At 36.0% G+C, this 20,710-nt stretch overlaps 2 protein-coding genes across 7 annotated transcripts in view; both read left to right on the top strand.

Annotated features, from left to right (window-relative positions):
• The window catches only part of LOC129761727 (glutamate receptor ionotropic, kainate 2), a 51,805-nt gene extending 39,957 nt beyond the window's left edge, over positions 1-11,848 (top strand). Inside the window, exons 3-11 of one of the 6 annotated variants that reach the window (XR_008740461.1) lie at positions 7,655-8,680; positions 8,745-9,036; positions 9,096-9,372; positions 9,430-9,854; positions 9,916-10,031; positions 10,134-10,283; positions 10,645-10,862; positions 10,947-10,977; positions 11,259-11,337. Coding sequence is in view for 5 of the 6 variants with exons in the window: in XM_055759466.1 (XP_055615441.1) it covers positions 7,655-8,680; positions 8,745-9,036; positions 9,096-9,372; positions 9,430-9,854; positions 9,916-10,031; positions 10,134-10,283; positions 10,645-10,794; positions 11,259-11,507 (2,685 nt within the window). In the remaining variant the exon portion in view is untranslated. Of the gene's footprint in view, positions 1-7,654; positions 8,681-8,744; positions 9,037-9,095; positions 9,373-9,429; positions 9,855-9,915; positions 10,032-10,133; positions 10,284-10,644; positions 10,978-11,258; positions 11,515-11,572 lie in introns of those variants that run through there. The other 5 variants (XM_055759466.1, XM_055759465.1, XM_055759467.1 and 2 more) reach the window with 5 other exon arrangements.
• A 6,425-nt stretch (positions 11,849-18,273) lies between these two features.
• LOC129761728 (deubiquitinase OTUD6B) lies at positions 18,274-19,530 on the top strand. Its single transcript, XM_055759470.1, has 2 exons — positions 18,274-18,384; positions 18,445-19,530. Exon 2 carries the CDS (start codon positions 18,467-18,469, stop codon positions 19,385-19,387), a length of 921 nt encoding a protein of 306 aa, XP_055615445.1. The 5' UTR covers positions 18,274-18,384; positions 18,445-18,466; the 3' UTR covers positions 19,388-19,530.
• Positions 19,531-20,710: the final 1,180 nt, after the last annotated feature.

The raw sequence follows: 20,710 nt of genomic DNA, 5'->3' as shown, positions 1-20,710 counted from the left end.
AATTTACGAATTTACGAATTTACGAATTCGCGAATTTACGAATTTACGAATTTACGAATTTACGAATTTACGAATTTACGAATTCGCGAATTTACGAATTTACGAATTTACGAATTTACGAATTTACGAATTTACGAATTTACGAATTTACGAATTTACGAATTTACGAATTTACGAATTTACGAATTTACGAATTTACGAATTTACGAATTTACGAATTTACGAATTTACGAATTTACGAATTTACGAATTTACGAATTTACGAATTTACGAATTTACGAATTTACGAATTTACGAATTTACGAATTTACGAATTTACGAATTTACGAATTTACGAATTTACGAATTTACGAATTTACGAATTTACGAATTTACGAATTTTACGAATTTTACGAATTTACGAATTTACGAGTTTACGAATTTTACGAATTTTACGAATTTATGAATTTACGAATTTACGAATTTACGAATTTACGAATTTACGAATTTACGAATTTACGAATTTACGAATTTACGAATTTACGAATTTACGAATTTACGAGTTTTACGAATTTTACGAATTTACGAATTTTACGAATTTACGAATTTTACGAATTTACGAATTTTACGAATTTACGAATTTACGAATTTACGAATTTACGAATTTACGAATTTACGAATTTACGAATTTACGAATTTACGAATTTACGAATTTACGAATTTACGAATTTACGAATTTACGAATTTACGAATTTACGAATTTACGAATTTACGAATTTACGAATTTACGAATTTACGAATTTACGAATTTACGAATTTACGAATTTACGAATTTACGAATTTACGAATTTACGAATTTACGAATTTACGAATTTACGAATTTACGAATTTACGAATTTACGAATTTACGAATTTTACGAATTTTACGAATTTTACGAATTTACGAATTTACGAGTTTACGAATTTTACGAATTCACGAATTTACGAATTTACGAATTTACGAATTTACGAATTTACGAATTTACGAATTTACGAATTTACGAATTTACGAATTTACGAATTTACGAATTTACGAATTTACGAATTTACGAATTTACGAATTTACGAATTTACGAATTTACGAATTTACGAATTTACGAATTTACGAATTTACGAATTTACGAATTTACGAATTTACGAATTTACGAATTTACGAATTTACGAATTTACGAATTTACCAATTTACGAATTTACGAATTTACGAATTCGCGAATTTACGAAATTACGAATTCGCGAATTTACGAATTTACGAATTTACGAATTTACGAATTCGCGAATTTACGAATTTACGAATTTACGAATTTACGAATTTACGAATTTACGAATTTACGAATTTACTAATTTACGAATTTACGAATTTACGAATTTACGAATTTACGAATTTACGAATTTACGAATTTACTAATTTACGAATTTACGAATTTACGAATTTACGCATTTACGAATTTACGAATTTACGAATTTACGAATTTACGAATTTACGAATTTACGAATTTACGAATTTACGAATTTACGAATTTACGAATTTACGAATTTACGAATTTACGAATTTACGAATTCGCGAATTTACGAATTTACGAATTTACGAATTTACGAATTTACGAATTTACGAATTTACGAATTTACGAATTTACGAATTTACGAATTTACGAATTTACGAATTTACGAATTTACGAATTTACGAATTTACGAATTTACGAATTTACGAATTTACGAATTTACGAATTTACCAATTTACGAATTCACGAATTTACGAATTTACGAATTTATGAATTTACGAATTTACGAATTTACGAATTCGCGAATTTACGAATTTACGAATTTACGAATTTACGAATTTACGAATTTACGAATTTACGAATTTACGAATTTACGAATTTACGAATTTACGAATTTACGAATTTACGAATTCGCGAATTTACGAATTTACGAATTTACGAATTTACGAATTTACGAATTTACGAATTTACGAATTTACGAATTTACGAATTTACGAATTTACGAGTTTACGAATTTTACGAATTTACGAATTTACGAATTTACGAATTTACGAATTTACGAATTTACGAATTTACGAATTTACGAATTTACGAATTTACGAATTTACGAATTTACGAATTTACGAATTTACGAATTTACGAATTTACGAATTTACGAATTTACGAATTTACGAATTTACCAATTTACGAATTCACGAATTTACGAATTTACGAATTTACGAATTTACGAATTTACGAATTTACGAATTTACGAATTTACGAATTTACGAATTTACGAATTTACGAATTTACGAATTTACGAATTTACGAATTTACGAATTTACGAATTTACGAATTTACGAATTTACGAATTTACGAATTTACGAATTTACGAATTTACGAATTTACGAATTTACGAATTTACGAATTTACGAATTTACGAATTTACGAATTTACGAATTTACGAATTTACGAATTTACGAATTTACGAATTTACGAATTTACGAATTTACGAATTTACGAATTTACGAATTTACGAATTTACGAATTTACGAATTTACGAATTTACGAATTTACGAATTTACGAATTTACGAATTTACGAATTTACGAATTTACGAATTTACGAATTTACGAATTTACGAATTTACGAATTTACGAATTTACGAATTTACGAATTTACGAATTTACGAAATTACGAATTTACGAATTTACGAATTTACGAATTTACGAATTTACGAATTCGCGAATTTACGAATTTACGAATTCGCGAATTTACGAATTTACGAATTTACGAATTTACGAATTTACGAATTCGCGAATTTACGAATTTACGAATTTACGAATTTACGAAATTACGAATTCGCGAATTTACGAATTTACGAATTTACGAATTTACGAATTCGCGAATTTACGAAATTACGAATTCGCGAATTTACGAATTTACGAATTTACGAATTTACGAATTTACGAATTCGCGAATTTACGAATTTACGAATTTACGAATTTACGAATTTACGAATTTACGAATTTACGAATTTACGAATTTACGAATTTACGAACTTACTAATTTACGAATTTACGAATTTACGAATTTACGAATTTACGAATTTACGAATTTACGAATTTACGAATTTACTAATTTACGAATTTACGAATTTACGAATTTACGCATTTACGAATTTACGAATTTACGAATTTACGAATTTACGAATTTACGAATTTACGAATTTACGAATTTACGAATTTACGAATTTACGAATTTACGAATTTACGAATTTACGAATTTACGAATTTACGAATTTACGAATTTACGAATTCGCGAATTTACGAATTTACGAATTTACGAATTTACGAATTTACGAATTTACGAATTTACGAATTTACGAATTTACGAATTTACGAATTTACGAATTTACGAATTTACGAATTTACGAATTTACGAATTTACGAATTTACGAATTTACGAATTTACGAATTTACGAATTCGCGAATTTACGAATTTACGAATTTACGAATTTACGAATTTACGAATTTACGAATTCGCGAATTTACGAATTTACGAATTTACGAATTTACGAATTTACGAATTTACGAATTTACGAATTTACGAATTTACGAATTTACGAATTTACGAATTTACGAATTTACGAATTTACGAATTTACGAATTTACGAATTTACGAATTTACGAATTTACGAATTTACGAATTTACGAATTTACGAATTTACGAATTTACGAATTTACGAATTTACGAATTTACGAATTTACGAATTTACGAATTTACGAATTTACGAATTTACGAATTTACGAATTTACGAATTTACGAATTTACGAATTTACGAATTTACGAATTTACGAATTTACGAATTTACGAATTTACGAATTTACGAATTTACGAATTTACGAATTTACGAATTTACGAATTTACGAATTTACGAATTTACGAATTTACGAACTTACTAATTTACGAATTTACGAATTTACGAATTTACGAATTTACGAATTTACGAATTTACGAATTTACGAATTTACTAATTTACGAATTTACGAATTTACGAATTTACGCATTTACGAATTTACGAATTTACGAATTTACGAATTTACGAATTTACGAATTTACGAATTTACGAATTTACGAATTTACGAATTTACGAATTTACGAATTTACGAATTTACGAATTTACGAATTTACGAATTTACGAATTTACGAATTCGCGAATTTACGAATTTACGAATTTACGAATTTACGAATTTACGAATTTACGAATTTACGAATTTACGAATTTACGAATTTACGAATTTACGAATTTACGAATTTACGAATTTACGAATTTACGAATTTACGAATTCGCGAATTTACGAATTTACGAATTTACGAATTTACGAATTTACGAATTTACGAATTTACGAATTCGCGAATTTACGAATTTACGAATTTACGAATTTACGAATTTACGAATTTACGAATTTACGAATTTACGAATTTACGAATTTACGAATTTACGAATTTACGAATTTACGAATTTACGAATTTACGAATTTACGAATTTACGAATTTACGAATTTACGAATTTACGAATTTACGAATTTACGAATTTACGAATTTACGAATTTACGAATTTACGAATTTACGAATTTACGAATTTACGAATTTACGAATTTACGAATTTACGAATTTACGAATTTACGAATTTACGAATTTACGAATTTACGAATTTACGAATTTACGAATTTACGAATTTACGAATTTACGAATTTACGAATTTACGAATTTACGAATTTACGAATTTACGAATTTACGAATTTACGAATTTACGAATTTACGAATTTACGAATTTACGATTTTACGAATTTACGAATTTACGAATTTACGAATTTACGAATTTACGAATTTACGAATTTACGAATTTACGAATTTACGAATTTACGAATTTACGAATTTACGAATTTACGAATTTACGAATTTACGAATTTACGAATTTACGAATTCGCGAATTTACGAATTTACGAATTTACGAATTTACGAATTTACGAATTTACGAATTTACGAATTTACGAATTTACGAATTTATGAATTTACGAATTTACGAATTTATGAATTTACGAATTTACGAATTTACGAATTTACGAATTTACGAATTTACGAATTTACGAATTTACGAATTTACGAATTTACGAATTTACGAATTTACGAATTTACGAATTTACGAATTTACGAATTTACGAATTTACGAATTTACGAATTTACGAATTTACGAATTTACGAATTTACGAATTCGCGAATTTACGAATTTACGAATTTACGAATTTACGAATTTACGAATTTACGAATTTACGAATTTACGAATTCGCGAATTTACGAATTTACGAATTTACGAATTTACGAATTTACGAATTTACGAATTTACGAATTTACGAATTTACGAATTTACGAATTTACGAATTTACGAATTCGCGAATTTACGAATTTACGAATTTACGAATTTACGAATTTACGAATTTACGAATTTATGAATTTACGAATTTACGAATTTATGAATTTACGAATTTACGAATTTACGAATTTACAAATTTACGAATTTACGAATTTACGAATTTACGAATTTACGAATTTACGAATTTACGAATTTACGAATTTACGAATTTACGAATTTACGAATTTACGAATTTACGAATTTACGAATTTACGAATTCGCGAATTTACGAATTTACGAATTTACGAATTTACGAATTTACGAATTTACGAATTTAAGAATTTACGAATTCGCGAATTTACGAATTTACGAATTTACGAATTTACGAATTTACGAATTTACGAATTTACGAATTTACGAATTTACGAATTTACGAATTTACGAATTTACGAATTTACGAATTTACGAATTTACGAATTTACGAATTTACGAATTTACGAATTTACGAATTTACGAATTTACGAATTTACGAATTTACGAATTTACGAATTTACGAATTTACGAATTTACGAATTTACGAATTTACGAATTTACGAATTTACGAATTTACGAATTTACGAATTTACGAATTTACGAATTTACGAATTTACGAATTTACGAATTTACGAATTTACGAATTTACGAATTTACGAATTTACGAATTCGCGAATTTACGAATTTACGAATTTACGAATTTACGAATTTACGAATTTACGAATTTACGAATTTACGAATTTACGAATTTACGAATTTACGAATTTACGAATTTACGAATTTACGAATTTACGAATTTACGAATTTACGAATTTACGAATTTACGAATTTACGAATTTACGAATTTACGAATTTACGAATTTACGAATTTACGAATTTACGAATTTACGAATTTACGAATTTACGAATTTACGAATTTACGAATTTACGAATTTACGAATTTACGAATTTACGAATTTACGAATTTACGAATTTACGAATTTACTATTTTACGAATTTACGATTTTACGAATTTACGATTTTACGAATTTACGATTTTACGAATTTACGAATTTAATGAGTTTACGTATTTACGAATTTGCGACTTTACGAATTTACGAATTCACTAAATGACGAATTGGAAAATTACCCAATCCTTAATTTTTTGAATTTATCAATTTACAAATTTACGAATTTTCAAATTTGCAAATTTAAGAATTTATGGATTCAAGAATTTTTTTTAATTTTTAAACTTATGAATTTGGGAATTCACGAATTTACGTAACTTCGAATTTACGATCTTTAAAATAATAAAATATGTATTCCCAAAATTTTCACAATTTTCAAAATTCTCATAATTCTAAAAATTTTCAATATTCTTAAAATCTTAAAATTCTCAACACATTTCAAAATTATACAATTTCTCAAAATTCGCAAAACTCTAAAAAATCCGAAAATTTCTAAAATTCTCCATATTTTCTATATTATTGATTTTTTTTAATTCTCTAAGTTCTTGATTTTTTTATAAATCATCAAATTTTTAAATATTACCTGAAGAATGTAACGCGGGAGACAACAGCTATGAACGAATGTTTCCAGGGTAGCTTTGATACGATCTGTGTTTGTAAACGTACAGCGATTGTGGCCGATCGTTCCACTTATTACTTGATTGCTTTGCTCTATACCTTGCTGAACATTTCCGAGCACGTGCTCTGGCCTTTGAAATTTGCTCCAGAACAATAACTTTTTTTGCAAACTGTCTGTCCACGAGTCCAGAATTGATTTCTTATTTCGGTTTCTAACCGTTACGACCAACCACTGCGAAAGCTTCGCGTTCCAAGCAATCTGCTGCCAAAACATTCTAGGGCCGACTACTTGGATCGTTGCAAGAAAATCAACAGTGCGCCCAAATTTAAATTGAATCGGGCTTTTTTCCAACATGAGCATAAACTGAAGATTAGTCTATGGTTTTTAAGTGTCTGAAATATAGCAAAGGTTTAAGAGAAAAATAAAAAGGAATTGAAGAGAAACTGAAAGAATAGTATCTCTAAATATGTCAGATAAAGCCATTAGAAAACCTCTCTTAAACTTATGTATGAAGTACAGGTCGAGAAGTGATATAAAATCATAAATCAATTTTATAACTACCAATCATGATAAAAGGATTTTGCCGAAATCAGAACTTGATGAACAATTCAGACCGTTCTAATACTATCTTGCATTCCCCCCAGACTGGTGTGGCAGCCATCTTCGGCCCGAGTTCTCCCAAGGCAGCCGTCCACGTACAGAGCATTTGCGATGAGAAGGAAATGCCCCACATCGAAACCCGCTGGGATCCCCACACCAGGGTACCAACGCTGAACATCTATCCCCATCCGCACGTTTTGGGCCGTGTCTTCCTCGATTTGGTGGTGGCCTTCGAGTGGGAGGACTTCACAATCATCTACGAGTCCGGACCGTGGTTGCCGAGCATCTCGGACCTACTGAAAATGTACGATCCCAAGGGGTACACCGTCACCGTACGCCAGCTGGATCTAGGACTGAACGGCAACTATCGACCGGTGTTGAGGCGGGTCAAACAATCCGACGATAAGCGCATCATCCTCGCCTGCTCCATCGAAGCCATGCCGGAGGTGCTGAAGCAAGCGCAGCAGGTCGGCTTGATGACCGATCACCATCAGATCATCATCACCTCGCTTGATCTGCACACCATAGATCTGGAGCCGTACCAATACAGTGGAACGAACATCACCGGCGTTCGTTTGATCGACCCGGACGAGGAGAAGATACATCAGGTCACAGAGTTCCTGAACGCGTCGCAAATTTCCAAAACCCTGGATCTGAAGGAGGGTTTGAATCCGGCGACTATGCGGGTGGAAACGGCGCTTATCTACGATTCGGTTCTACTGTTCGCCGAAGGACTGCGCTATCTGATCGGGATCGATCCTCCCCATCTGCTGGAACCGGTCTCGTTGAAGTGCGAAGATGAAACCACCTGGAAGAGTGGTTACAGTGTTATCAACTACATGAAAACATCAACCGTTCACGGGCTGACTCGGATGGTCAAGTTTGACCATGAAGGTTATCGGACGGATTTTTTGCTGGATATTACGGAACTTGGCCCGGCGGGGTTGGAGAAAGTGGGTGTCTGGAATTCGACGGAAGGACTGAATTTCACCCGGAAGAAGGAGCATACGGCGCTAGCCTTTGACGATGGCACTCTGCAGAACAGAACGTTCATCGTGCTCACCGCTCTTGTGAGTATGATTTGAGGATGCGGATCGGACTACGGAATAATGGTTGCGTTCTTTTTCGTTTCAGTCTCCTCCGTACGGAATGTTGAAAGACTCGCCCACCAAGTTATCCGGCAACGAACGGTTCGAGGGTTTTGGCATCGATCTCATCAACGAACTTTCGCTGATGCTTGGGTTCAACTATACCTTTGTGCTGCAAGAGGACGGAATGTACGGTTCGTTGAACCGGGAAACGGGAAAATGGAACGGGATGGTGCAGGAATTGCTGGATTGGCGCGCTGATTTGGCTATAACCGATTTGACCATCACTTCCGAACGGGAAAGTGCTGTGGATTTTACAATGCCATTCATGAATCTTGGTGCGATTCTGTTTATTGGGGTGTTTTGGTGGATTTTAGAATATGGTTTTTATTTTCAGGAATCTCCATCCTCTATCGCAAGCCAACGAAGGAACCCCCATCGCTGTTCTCCTTCATGTCTCCATTCTCGAAACAAGTTTGGCTGTATCTGGGAGGCGCCTACATGATGGTCTCGATGTCATTCTTCATTCTGGGTCGCCTCTCACCCAAGGAGTGGGACAATCCATATCCGTGTATTGAGGAGCCCGAGGAGCTCGAGAATCAGTTTAGCTTCAGCAATTCGATGTGGTTCACCATTGGTGCCCTGCTGCAGCAGGGCTCCGAAATTGCTCCCAAGTGAGTTGTAAGATCTTCGCTAGGACACCGCACACTTATGTTTCGATTGAATTTCAGAGCCTGCTCGACCCGTACCGTAGCCTCAATTTGGTGGTTCTTCACGTTGATCATGGTATCGTCCTACACTGCCAACCTGGCGGCCTTCTTGACCGTCGAGCAGGTTCATTCGCCGATCAGCAATGCGGAAGATCTGGCGGCCGCGAGTGGCACCATCAAGTACGGTGCGAAGCGAGAGGGCAGTACCTACAACTTCTTCAAAGATGCCGAGTACAAGACGTACCAGAAAATGTACAAATACATGATCGACAATCCGGATCTGCTGACTTCGTCCAACCCGGCGGGGTTGAATCGCGTGAAGACGGAGAACTATGCGTTCTTGATGGAGTCAACCTCGATCGAGTATATCATTGAGCGGGAGTGCGATGTGACACAAATTGGTGGATTGCTAGATGACAAGGGGTACGGAATTGCGATGCGGAAAAGTATGTAACACGTTCAATTGTGAGAGGTTGGAGTCTGTTGATACTTGTAATCTGCTTTTAGACTCACCGTATCGCAGCGCCTTGAGTGAGGCGGTCTTGCGACTGCAAGAACAAGGTGTCCTAACCTCACTGAAACGTAAATGGTGGAAGGAAAAACGAGGCGGTGGAGCGTGTTCGGTAAGTGTTCGTTCCGCATATTCACGAGTCACACACAATGAAGTTTCTTTGACCCAAATATTTCAAATATTTTTCCACCAAACGAACAATGCGGTAACCTAGAATGCATTGGAGGAAAGTGGAGCTCTTGCACTGGAACTTGCTAACGTAGGAGGAGTGTTCGTTTTGCTGATCGTGGGCTGCGTTGTAGCGCTGTTCATAAGTTTCTGCGAGTTGCTCTGTGACGTGCATAGCCGCTCGCGAGAGTTCAAGGTTCGACCATCGGCATCGTTTATAGTGTTTTTTCACGGTCAATAGAATAGAAGCTGTGCCCTTTGCTTCTGTGGAGTCATCAACTGTCCCCGCGCTGTCTATGTCATGCACAATAATTTCCTGTCCCCGTTTTCCAAGCAAACGGGATATCCTCTGCCCTTCTCGTATGGAGGTTCAATCAACTGTTTAGAAACCGCACCATCTTCAGTAGTCAAGCTTGGAACCCCGAATTGATTCAAACATCTCCCCTCAACATGTCCTTGTTCAGTAGCAATAGTAGGCTTTGAAACCCCGGCGATGGTCCCTTTCCGCTCTCCGGAACATGACACTAACCCTTCGCTAACAAGATTATCTCTTGCAGCAAGGTTCGGCCGACGATGGAGCCGAAGAGCTCGGGATGGACAACGTGGGCGGTGTGTTCTTCGTGATGTGCGTGGGTTGTACCATGGCCAGTGCGATCGGTTGCTGCGATCTGCTGTGTAACGTCATGAAACGAGCTCGACGGTACAAGGTAATTTCGGGTTGTAACCTTTCGTAACATAGCCGATTGTCCACTTCATGTACTAACGATCTCAAAAGGTAAAACACGCAACTAACGATAGAACTCATCCTATGACTAATAAACGTGCACCTTCCATTGCTTGGCCCTGGATGACTCTCCAGATACCTCTCGAGTACTGCGTCGGCTGAACGGGTAAGTATGGCTGCAAAAATTCCATCAGAAGCTTAATTGTTATATGCCGCTTGAACTTTCAGTGTTGTAATGAGACACAGCATTGCACCTTTCTGAAGCTCGATTTACTTAAAATCTGAACGCACTGCTCATTTCACTGTAGCGCTCCCAGTGGTCAGATCTGAAATATTTTAACAGTAGTCGGTGCTTTCTTGCGTTCATATTTTAATCGAATCGAGCGAGCTACACGCAACAATCGCTGAACTGAAATTCAATTTATTGCGTTGCACCAACTCTTCCAGGTTCCCTTCCGCGACGAACTGCTCGACGAGATGCGTTTCGTGATCAAGTGCTCGGGTAACACGAAACCGGTTCGCCACCGGAAGAGCTCATCCGGCTCGAGAAATTCGATCGAGTCGGCCCTCTCGGAGCAGTCGGTCGGTTCCAAGCTTGAGATGTCTCCCGTCAATGGCAACCACCAGCAGACGATCGGAAAATCGTCCTTCAACACACGATCGAACAGACAGAGGACGGTAACAATGGAGGATTGATTCGTTGGTAACACATTGACGTTGAATTTGTTTGGTATTATAAATCGGGGTTTCTTGTATTGAAGGTCACCTGCAGTTTCGTTACTATTACCATTAGCTGAATAGTGTAACACGTGTATGTATTACTAATACAATCGATAGTCAAATGGTCGGAAAAGGCAAATATGAGTTCAAATTAAAAAGACAGTTTTCTTTCATGGGGCCTATGAGATGCTTGTTTAGAAAATCTTCACAAAAAGTATGTATTTTTTCAGAAACGAACACGCAGTCCTAAATAAACAGTAGCGCTTATTGTGTTTCGGAAATTTCCGAAGAAATAAACAAACAGTTGTCTAACATAACGGTACACTTTTTTCATTGTTCAGAGAACAAATTCTTGCAGTCCAGTTGAATGCAATGAGATGGAATAGTAGGCTTATTATATTCGGATTGGTAAACCAAGCAAGGGCGCTGTCATGCATTCAATATGAAATGTATATGGAAGAAACAAAACTTCAAACCGAAGCGGAATTAAGGTGAAGGTGGAAGATAGCCACAAATGGCTGCCACAATGGCGCTCATTTCTTTCATCTCCCTCCCTTACCCTCGCCCGAAAATCAATAATTTTGCGAAACAGTATGAAGAAAATGATCGCTTGTACACACTTCCCACCAATTAATATTAACCAAAATCTAATCGATTACTCACCAAATATTAAATTTTTATCTGCCGTCGCAATGTATAGTGGAAAACGTCGTAAAACTCGAGCTAGTGCTCTGAAAGTAACTTTTCATTTTTCAATTTTCCGCAATGGTTTTGTTTGTACTGGTGAAAACATCGTTACTTTTTCGACACTGATGCCAGACAACATCACAGTTATGAAAACCGTCCAATAAAATGTTTTTCCTGAGTCATAACGTTTCATGTCATGAAAATTAATAAAATAAAATTGTGTTGATATCAATACAATTATTATTTTTACGTTTAATGGGTCTACAATGTAAGTTTTAGCAACTTTAACATTGGTTAGGAAAATTGTATTGCAAAGCTCGGAACACTGCCACGGCTGCCTATGCTATCAAAAACAGTAAACGGAAAAGTATTACATTCAACCAAAATGGCTCGGCCAACGTGAATATGTGAAAACAATACGATAAACGAAGGAAAATATTAGGCTGTCAAAAAAGTCCTGCGGTATTTTTTTTGAATTTTCATTTGTTCATAAAATTAGTTACAATCATCTGTTTTAAGTCAAATAGGCGCCGTTTTGTTCGATGACTTGTTCCCAACGAGATGCCAACTTCATAATACCCCTGTTATAGAAGCTCGCTTCCTTATTGGCAAAAAACTCGGATAGCCAATTTTCACAGGCCTCTTTTGTGGCTAACTTCTGACTACCTAGCTCGTTCGCCATGGACAAAAACAGGTGGTAGTCACTTGGTGCAAGGTCCGGACTATACGGCGGATGCAAAAGAACCTCCCATCCGATCTCCCGGAGCTTCTAGCGCGTCACCAAAGAAGTGTGTGGCCTGGCGTTGTCCTGATGGAAGACAATGCGGCCTCTGTTTATCAAAGATGGCCTCTTCTTCATGAGTGCTACCTTCAAGCGGTCCAGTTGTTGGCAGTACAGGTCCGAATTGAGCGTTTGGCCATAGGGAAGCAGCTCATAATAGATTATTCCTTGACAATCCCACCAAACACACAGCAGAACCTTCCTGGCCGTTAATGAGGGCTTGGCCACCGTCTGAGCCGCTTCAGCGGGCTTCGACCACGGCCGTTTGCGCTTCACGTTGTCGTAAGTGACCCACTTTTCATCGCCAGTCACCATCCGCGTCAAAGATGTTTTTTGCGTCAACGTGTGTGGCACCCATACATCGAGCTTCTTTGTGAATCCAAGCTTCTTCAAATGATTAATAACGGTTTGATGACTTATCCCCAGCTCTTGGCCGATGCTACGGCTGCTACTATGCCGGTCTTTCTCGGCTAATTCAGCGATTTTGTCGCAATTTTCGACGACAGGCCTTCCGGAGCGTGGCGCATCTTCGACGACCTCTACACCAGAACGAAAACGTTGAAACCATCGTTGTGCGGTGGAAATGGAAACTGTATCGGGTCCATAAACTGCACAAATTTTATTGGCAGCTTGAGATGCATTTTTGCCTTTGTCATAGTAGTACTGTATAATATGTCGGATTTTCTCTTTATTTTGCTCCATATTTGCGACACTATAACTCACGAACGACTTAACCAAACAAAACACTGTCAAGGACTATATTATAGCGCGCAAAAAAAAACCTTTCCAACAAGCATCATACATTTTAAGCATCCCTAAAGAAAATTGCAGTGTTGCCAGGTACCTTCAGAAGTATTTGGTTAAGCAAAATATTGAAATAATATTCCAAATGCAGCGAAAAAAATACTTTTGTGGGTGGCAATATAGATGGCACGGCCTTAGAAAGGGTTAATAAGAAATATATCTGCAAATTTATTAAGGAGCTCTAATGAGACGCAGACTTCAACATCTTGACAAGATACTGTAGAGCCCAACGGGGTTTGATTTGTGTCGCCGATCAGGATTATAAGTATTGGTGATGAACTGGATAGTAGTTTGGCCGGATACCGGATATCCGGCAAGCTTCGAGGCCGGATACCGGGCGTTCAATAGAAAATTAGAATGATTTCTCGCGTAACTTTTGAAAAGGTCCTATGTAACATTTACGTTAACTCGAGAAAAACGAAGTTGAAGATCGGAACATTGTTCCGCGAATTTTTCTAAAAGGGATAGATCTTTATCACCACTTTAACTTCTAACAGTCAAAAATAACTCTGAGAAACCAATCGTAACTGTTGTTCCGTGATTTAAGTTTGAAGTTGTTGCCTCAGAACAAAAAATGGTACATTGGTTGTTTTGACTGACCGCGTTTGTACATTCGACAAATTATGTTGCATCATAAGAGTATGAAAATAAATACTGAACAACAATCCAAACACCTGCACTTCGTGCTAAAGACAGTGTATTATTCTCAACACTCGTTGAATTGCGCTAAAAGCGATGAGAACACTCGAAAGAAACAAAAACTTTAAATGGCCGAAGTACAATTTTGTGTCGTTTTGATTGCTTTGTTACTTCAGTCATTTCGAGCGTCGGAGGAAAGTTGCGTCCGAAGCTAGGTAGTGCGGACTGAATCAAAATGGCTGTCAAAAAAGATCCAATTGAAATGTCAAAAGAGATCCAACGATCAGGAGTGTTATTTTTTTTATGATAATCTATCTATATATATATATAAAAATGGAGTGATGTCTGTCTGTCTGTCTGATTCTTATAGACTCGGAAACTACTGAACCGATCGACATGAAAATTGGTATGTAGGGGTTTTTGGGGCCGGGGAAGGTTTTCGTGATATTTTGAGACCCCTCCCCCCTCTCTAAGGGGGGGCTGCCATACAAATGAAACACAAATTTCTGCATTACTCGGAAATTAACCAAGCAAACGAAACCAAAGTTGGCATGTGAAAGTTTTAGGGTGCAATAAATGTTTCTATGGTGGTTAGATACCCCTCCCCCTCTCTTAGGGGTGGCTGCCATACAAATAAAACACAAATTTCTGCATTACTCGAGAATTAATCAAGTAAATGGGCGGGACGAAGTTTGCCGGGTTAGCTAGTTAACACTATAAAAAGGGTATTGTTATCAAGGGCAAAAACAATTAAAATTATAAAATGAACGAACTATATTTTCTTGTAAATTATTTGATTAACCTTTGCATCTCTGAAAGAGCATCTCAGCCTCTCACTGAGCAACGCATTTTTAATGTCCCCTTTCTTTGACATAACGTTTTCCTGAACGGAATAAAAACAAGCGAAGTCAGAGTCACGTAAATGTTTACTCCTGCGATTTGAAAATATTCGATAAAAAGTGGAACGAAGTGATGCCAAATGATTTTTAAAAAAAAGTCTGTAATAACATGTGAATGTCTGTTAAAACTGTGGAAAAGCCTGTAAAAGTGTGTAGATCTATAGAAATGTCTTTGAACGTTAATTTTTACACATTCATTAATACTTTGTACATCGCGATGCACGTAAGATTGTATTTTGTATATATATACAGCCATTCCATGCCAAACCGATATAGTGGTTCTCAGATTTTCGTCATTTTGTTCTTTATCGCAAAACATTAGACCCGTATATTTTTATTTTTTCATTAGGGTGCCCGTTTCCATTTTAGGGTGGTCCAAAAACCATTTTTTCTACTCTTTCCCAAAAACGACTTTTTCAAAAAATTCATAACTTTCGAACCACTTAATCGAATCAAATTGAAACTTACGAGTTATTTTTCTTTGAAAAAATATTACTTTTGCGAAAAATAGAATTTTTGTTTTTGTAATTATTGATTGAGTTAGTTTTTCATAGTTTTCTCGGTTTTTTACATTTTTTATGGAAAGCTGAGGAATATTTACCTAACATATCTCGATATCAGAGATGCTATAATTATCATTTTTAAGTTATAATTTTGTAAATTTAACATGTTTCAAGTCTTCGATCAATATTCCTATGTGACTAAACTGGACCTATGCAACTAGAATCCAATCTTCCCGCAAGTGTGATATTTTTTCAAATTTTACTTATTGGCTTCAATTTAACTCTTTGTGGTCGTTTGTCTGCTATTAGCCACCACAGCAAGAAACCATGCTAATCTTATTTTTCACTCAACCAAGTAACAGTTTATGCTTTTCCTAAACGTAGCTTGATGTCTGGTAAACCTTTTCACGAATCAATGCGGTACTCCTTTGAGTAATAGATAACGGTACGCAATATTCGTATCCTCTCTTTCGTCTGCAATGATGTCAGGGCAAAAGTACTTATGTGTATAAGTTCCAAACTTCATACACACCAGATGAGCCAACCAGAAAGTCTGCCGGGCCGCAGGTTGAGTAACTAAATATAATAACTTTTCTGTATTAAAACTATGGACAAATGTCATACGGTGAGTCAAATATCTTTGATGTGATGAATAGAGCCTCTTATTTTTCAAAAACCTGTGAAATATTGTTATATCCAAAAAGTCTGCAACAAAAATAAAAAGTGTTTTACAGATATGTCTGTAAATTTACAAACATATTTGTAAATCTGGCATCTCTGGTGGTCTGAGAATTTATTGCAAGAAATCGCTTGAAAACATGCATGAATTTGCTTGAAAATGAAGTGGATTGAGTCCGCACCACTTAGGTCCGAAGTAACAGTCGTATGCTTAAAATCGGAATCTTTACGTTGGACATTTTTTGTATCGGTGATTAAAAGGTGATGATTAAAAACTAATAGTGTGCATCCATGAATTCGATATGTTTACATTTGTTACTTAGGACCTTTTCAAAAGTTACTCAAGATCCCTGTCTGTAAGAAAAAGTAAAGAGTAAAAAAAGTAATTTTTTTTTCTCAACGAGAGAATTGCTCTCTGGATATTTGGCTTTTATTATCTAATATTTGATATTTGTGAGGCTGAATTAGACTGCATGTGTACATTGATCAAATAAAGAATTACATTTTAGGAAAAAAAATAAACACATTTTTACATATAAAAATAATGAACGATGGTTAAATGTTCGGTTTAGAATGAATATTTTCAAATAGAGTATCAAGTTTTTTTTCTAATAATGATTTGCTCCTGCAATAATGAGAATTTTGTGGATATATTGAAATAGTTTGAATACTTATCAAGTAAGAGTAAGTGGTACGAATCTTAATAAGCAAAGAATTCACTAAGAATCAAAATATCATATGCAATCGAGTAAAATGATGTTTGGTTTTTTGATTTGAAATTCGCTTGATTTTTTTGCTGATAAGGCTGAAAAGGTTAGAAAATCATCATTTTACATTGTTTTACTCATAACATATAAAGAATAGCTTAGTATAAGTGTTGCAGTTTACATTTTTCACTAGGCAAACGGTGGGTTGCATATGTTCGGGTATCGGTCGAACGGAATCCTCTGCATAATCACTGATATTAATCTGCTTAATACGATTTCGATTGCATCGGCATTAGCTTCTGAAAAATGTCCGGAAATTAATACCCATAACCTTTATGCATTATCATCCTTTAAAATTTCGAAGATTATCTATGACTTTGGTCCAATGAAACGATGAAACGATTTTAAATATACAAAGACCTAACTTTCTTGCCATTTACTGACGACATTCAATGAATAAAATGAATTTAAATAGAAATTAATGAAAATAATCATGACCGAATCTCGCTTTTAAACGCGTATAAATGCGAACATAATCACTTTTGCGGTTATGAACTCTAATGTAGGTGTTGCGTGAGCTAATGCAGCTTTGCGTAGATTCGTTAATCGTCGATTTTTCTTAAAAAATTAGCGAATTTCAAACCAGAAAAAAAACTAAACATAATCACGTTACTTGCTGCGCCATCTGGTTGAAAATCTACCGTGGATTCGTTAATTACACACTCACTAATTTGACGACACCACGTTTAAACGCGTACAAATGCAAACATAATCACTTTTGCGGTTTCAAACTTTAATGTAGATGATGCATGAGCTAATGCAGTTTTGCGTAGATTCGTTAATTGACGATTTACTGCTAATCGATGTGTTCGGCAGAAATAGAAGCGTATTATTGAACTCAACTCAAAAAAACACTAAAAGTACAAAAACGAGACGTGTTTCGTTTTGATTCTAATCGCCATCAATTTGTCCATTTTGTACAAACTATGCTCAGTGTGCAAAAACAGCTCACTCGCTCACTGCTGTATGCATCTCTCCATAGCGCTTGAAAACCACAGGGCAACAAGCCGGTCCGAAATCACTGCTGTCATCGGATCAATACCAACATTGAATTCTTAGAGAAACATCAAAATAGTCAAAGAAAAAATTGTTCAGGTATAATTTGTCGATTTTGCTATACCATGATCGGTCAAACATTATTTTCATTGTCTCCAGATCATACTGACTCAATCTCAGTATGAGTGGCGATGCTACGGAAAATTTCCCGGCTGATGAACGGGAGGAAGAAAGCATTTCCGACCGCCATCGCAAAGAGAAGAAGGAGCTGCTAGCAAAAATACAGGCAATGAAAAAAGCCAAAGTGGACAAAAAGAAACGAAAGGAAATGCAGGACGAGATTGTGCGACTGGAGGCGGAGCTGGAAGCGCGACATGCCGAAGAGCTGAAGGCAGACGAGCTTCCTAACGAATCTCCAAGTGTTGCACTCAATACAGAGCAAAACACAGCGGATGACGATGAAACGGGAAAGCAGTTCAAAGTTTCCAAAGCCCAACGAAGACGGGAGAAGAAACTTCAGGAACAGAAAGAACGAGAGGCACAAATCAAAGCCGAAGAATCGTGCAACAAAAATTCGCCTCGAATTGCTGAGGATAAGAAGATTGCCGAGATTCTTGCGGCACGAGGCCTTGCCAGCTTCAACGTTCCTGCCGATGGAGATTGTTTGTACAATGCGATCAAACACCAGCTTGGCCGGCTGAGCATTTTCCAGTATGACACCGCTGACCTCAGACAACTGGCGGCCGATTACATCGAGGACAATAAGGATACCTTGATCTTCTACATGAGCAACCCCGAAACGGGGGATATTCTGGGTGAGGACGAATTCAATAAGTACTGCTTCCAGGTGCGCAATACCAAAGCGTGGGGCGGTGAGATAGAGATAAAGGCACTCTCCAGCAGATTGAAATGCCCGATAGAGATCATCCAGGCCAGCGGGACATCGCCAATCCACGGTGCCGGTGAAGACATGGGCAGGAAACTTGTGCTGACCTATCACCGGCACATGTACCGCCTGGGAGAGCACTACAATTCTACTGTGGCAGCCCAGGCAAATACGGGAGGCGATAGTGGCGACGACGAGGCGGACAAAGATGATTGAAGATGAGCTTTATTTGGAGGATTTTTTAGTTTAATTTTAGTTATAAGATGTGTATCGCAAAGCGATGTGTGTGTGAGAGAGAACTTGATGAATAGGGTGTAAACGAGATAAATCGTTTTCTAACTGCAATAAAGTTTCTTCTAGAGCATTCTGCATATTTGTTTTTTACGAAGAAAATTCCTAGCAACTAAATTCAAGACTGATATTGATACTTTGATGAAATTGTAGTTGATTGCATAATTCTGAACGGATTCACGGGAAAGAAAAACATGCTTCAATTAAATAAATGACGCCATATATATATATATATTTTTCAAATTTTAGCAATTTGAAAATGCCTTTGGGCCGGTTAATCTGATAGTGTAATATGTCTTGTTAAAAACTAATTTCGTATCCAGATCGACACCATTGTCATAGCAGATACATTTGATTTCGTTTTCACCGTGAAGTTTATACAGGAATAAGTCCTGATCTCTTACCGAGCTCGAACTTCATGTGTTGCAAATTGCATATATTTAAGCGTTGCTGAAATGTAATTGAAATATCAGAGACGCAGACAAACACAAAATAATTCCCTGAAGATATGCAACAAGCTAACAAACAACTCGAAAAAGTATGACAGTTGCATTCTCATCGACTCGATTTATGTACAGTAACCATTCGGTAGTTGAACCAGGAAGGAAATCCAGTTATCGACATTTGCTTCCTAATAGCGAATTCGTTTTTGAAACTGAATTAGTTCCACTCTGATTCTGTAATGAAAAATAAAACGGGTTCACGAATGAGGCGGTTTGTTGGTATGCGTTAACTAGTCTGATTTGTTCATATTTACGAAGACAAATGTACAGTGTCGACTTCTAGGGGCGATATTAGTGCTTGGGAGGTAAATTATTCTCTAAAGGGTGTGTCACATCAAATTGCATCACGGAAAAAACGCTGTAGAAATTCGCCCAGTAGACCGATCCTTTTGAAAATTTTAGACAGTAAAATAAAAACTATTAAACAACTTTTGGCATTCTCTTTTTATTCATACTTCGAGCCCGTATGCTCGCACCTTCCTCTTTACCCCGTCCATAAGGTTCTGTACAACGTCAGGTTGTAGTTTTTTTTTGAACAGAAATCCATTTTCTCTTGAAGTCCGCCTCCGATTTGACAACTTTTGGGTTCTTCCGGAGGGCCTGCTTCATAATCGCCCAATATTTCTCTATTGGGCGAAGCTCCGGCGCGTTGGGCGGGTTCATTTCCTTTGACACGAAGGTGACCCCGTTGGCTTCGTACCACTCCAACACGTCCTTTAAATAGTGGCACGAAGCGAGATCCGGC

Source organism: Toxorhynchites rutilus, chromosome 1, assembly GCF_029784135.1.
Source record: "Toxorhynchites rutilus septentrionalis strain SRP chromosome 1, ASM2978413v1, whole genome shotgun sequence".
Lineage (NCBI taxonomy): Eukaryota > Metazoa > Arthropoda > Insecta > Diptera > Culicidae > Toxorhynchites > Toxorhynchites rutilus.
This window is presented reverse-complemented; position numbering and strand designations above follow the sequence as displayed.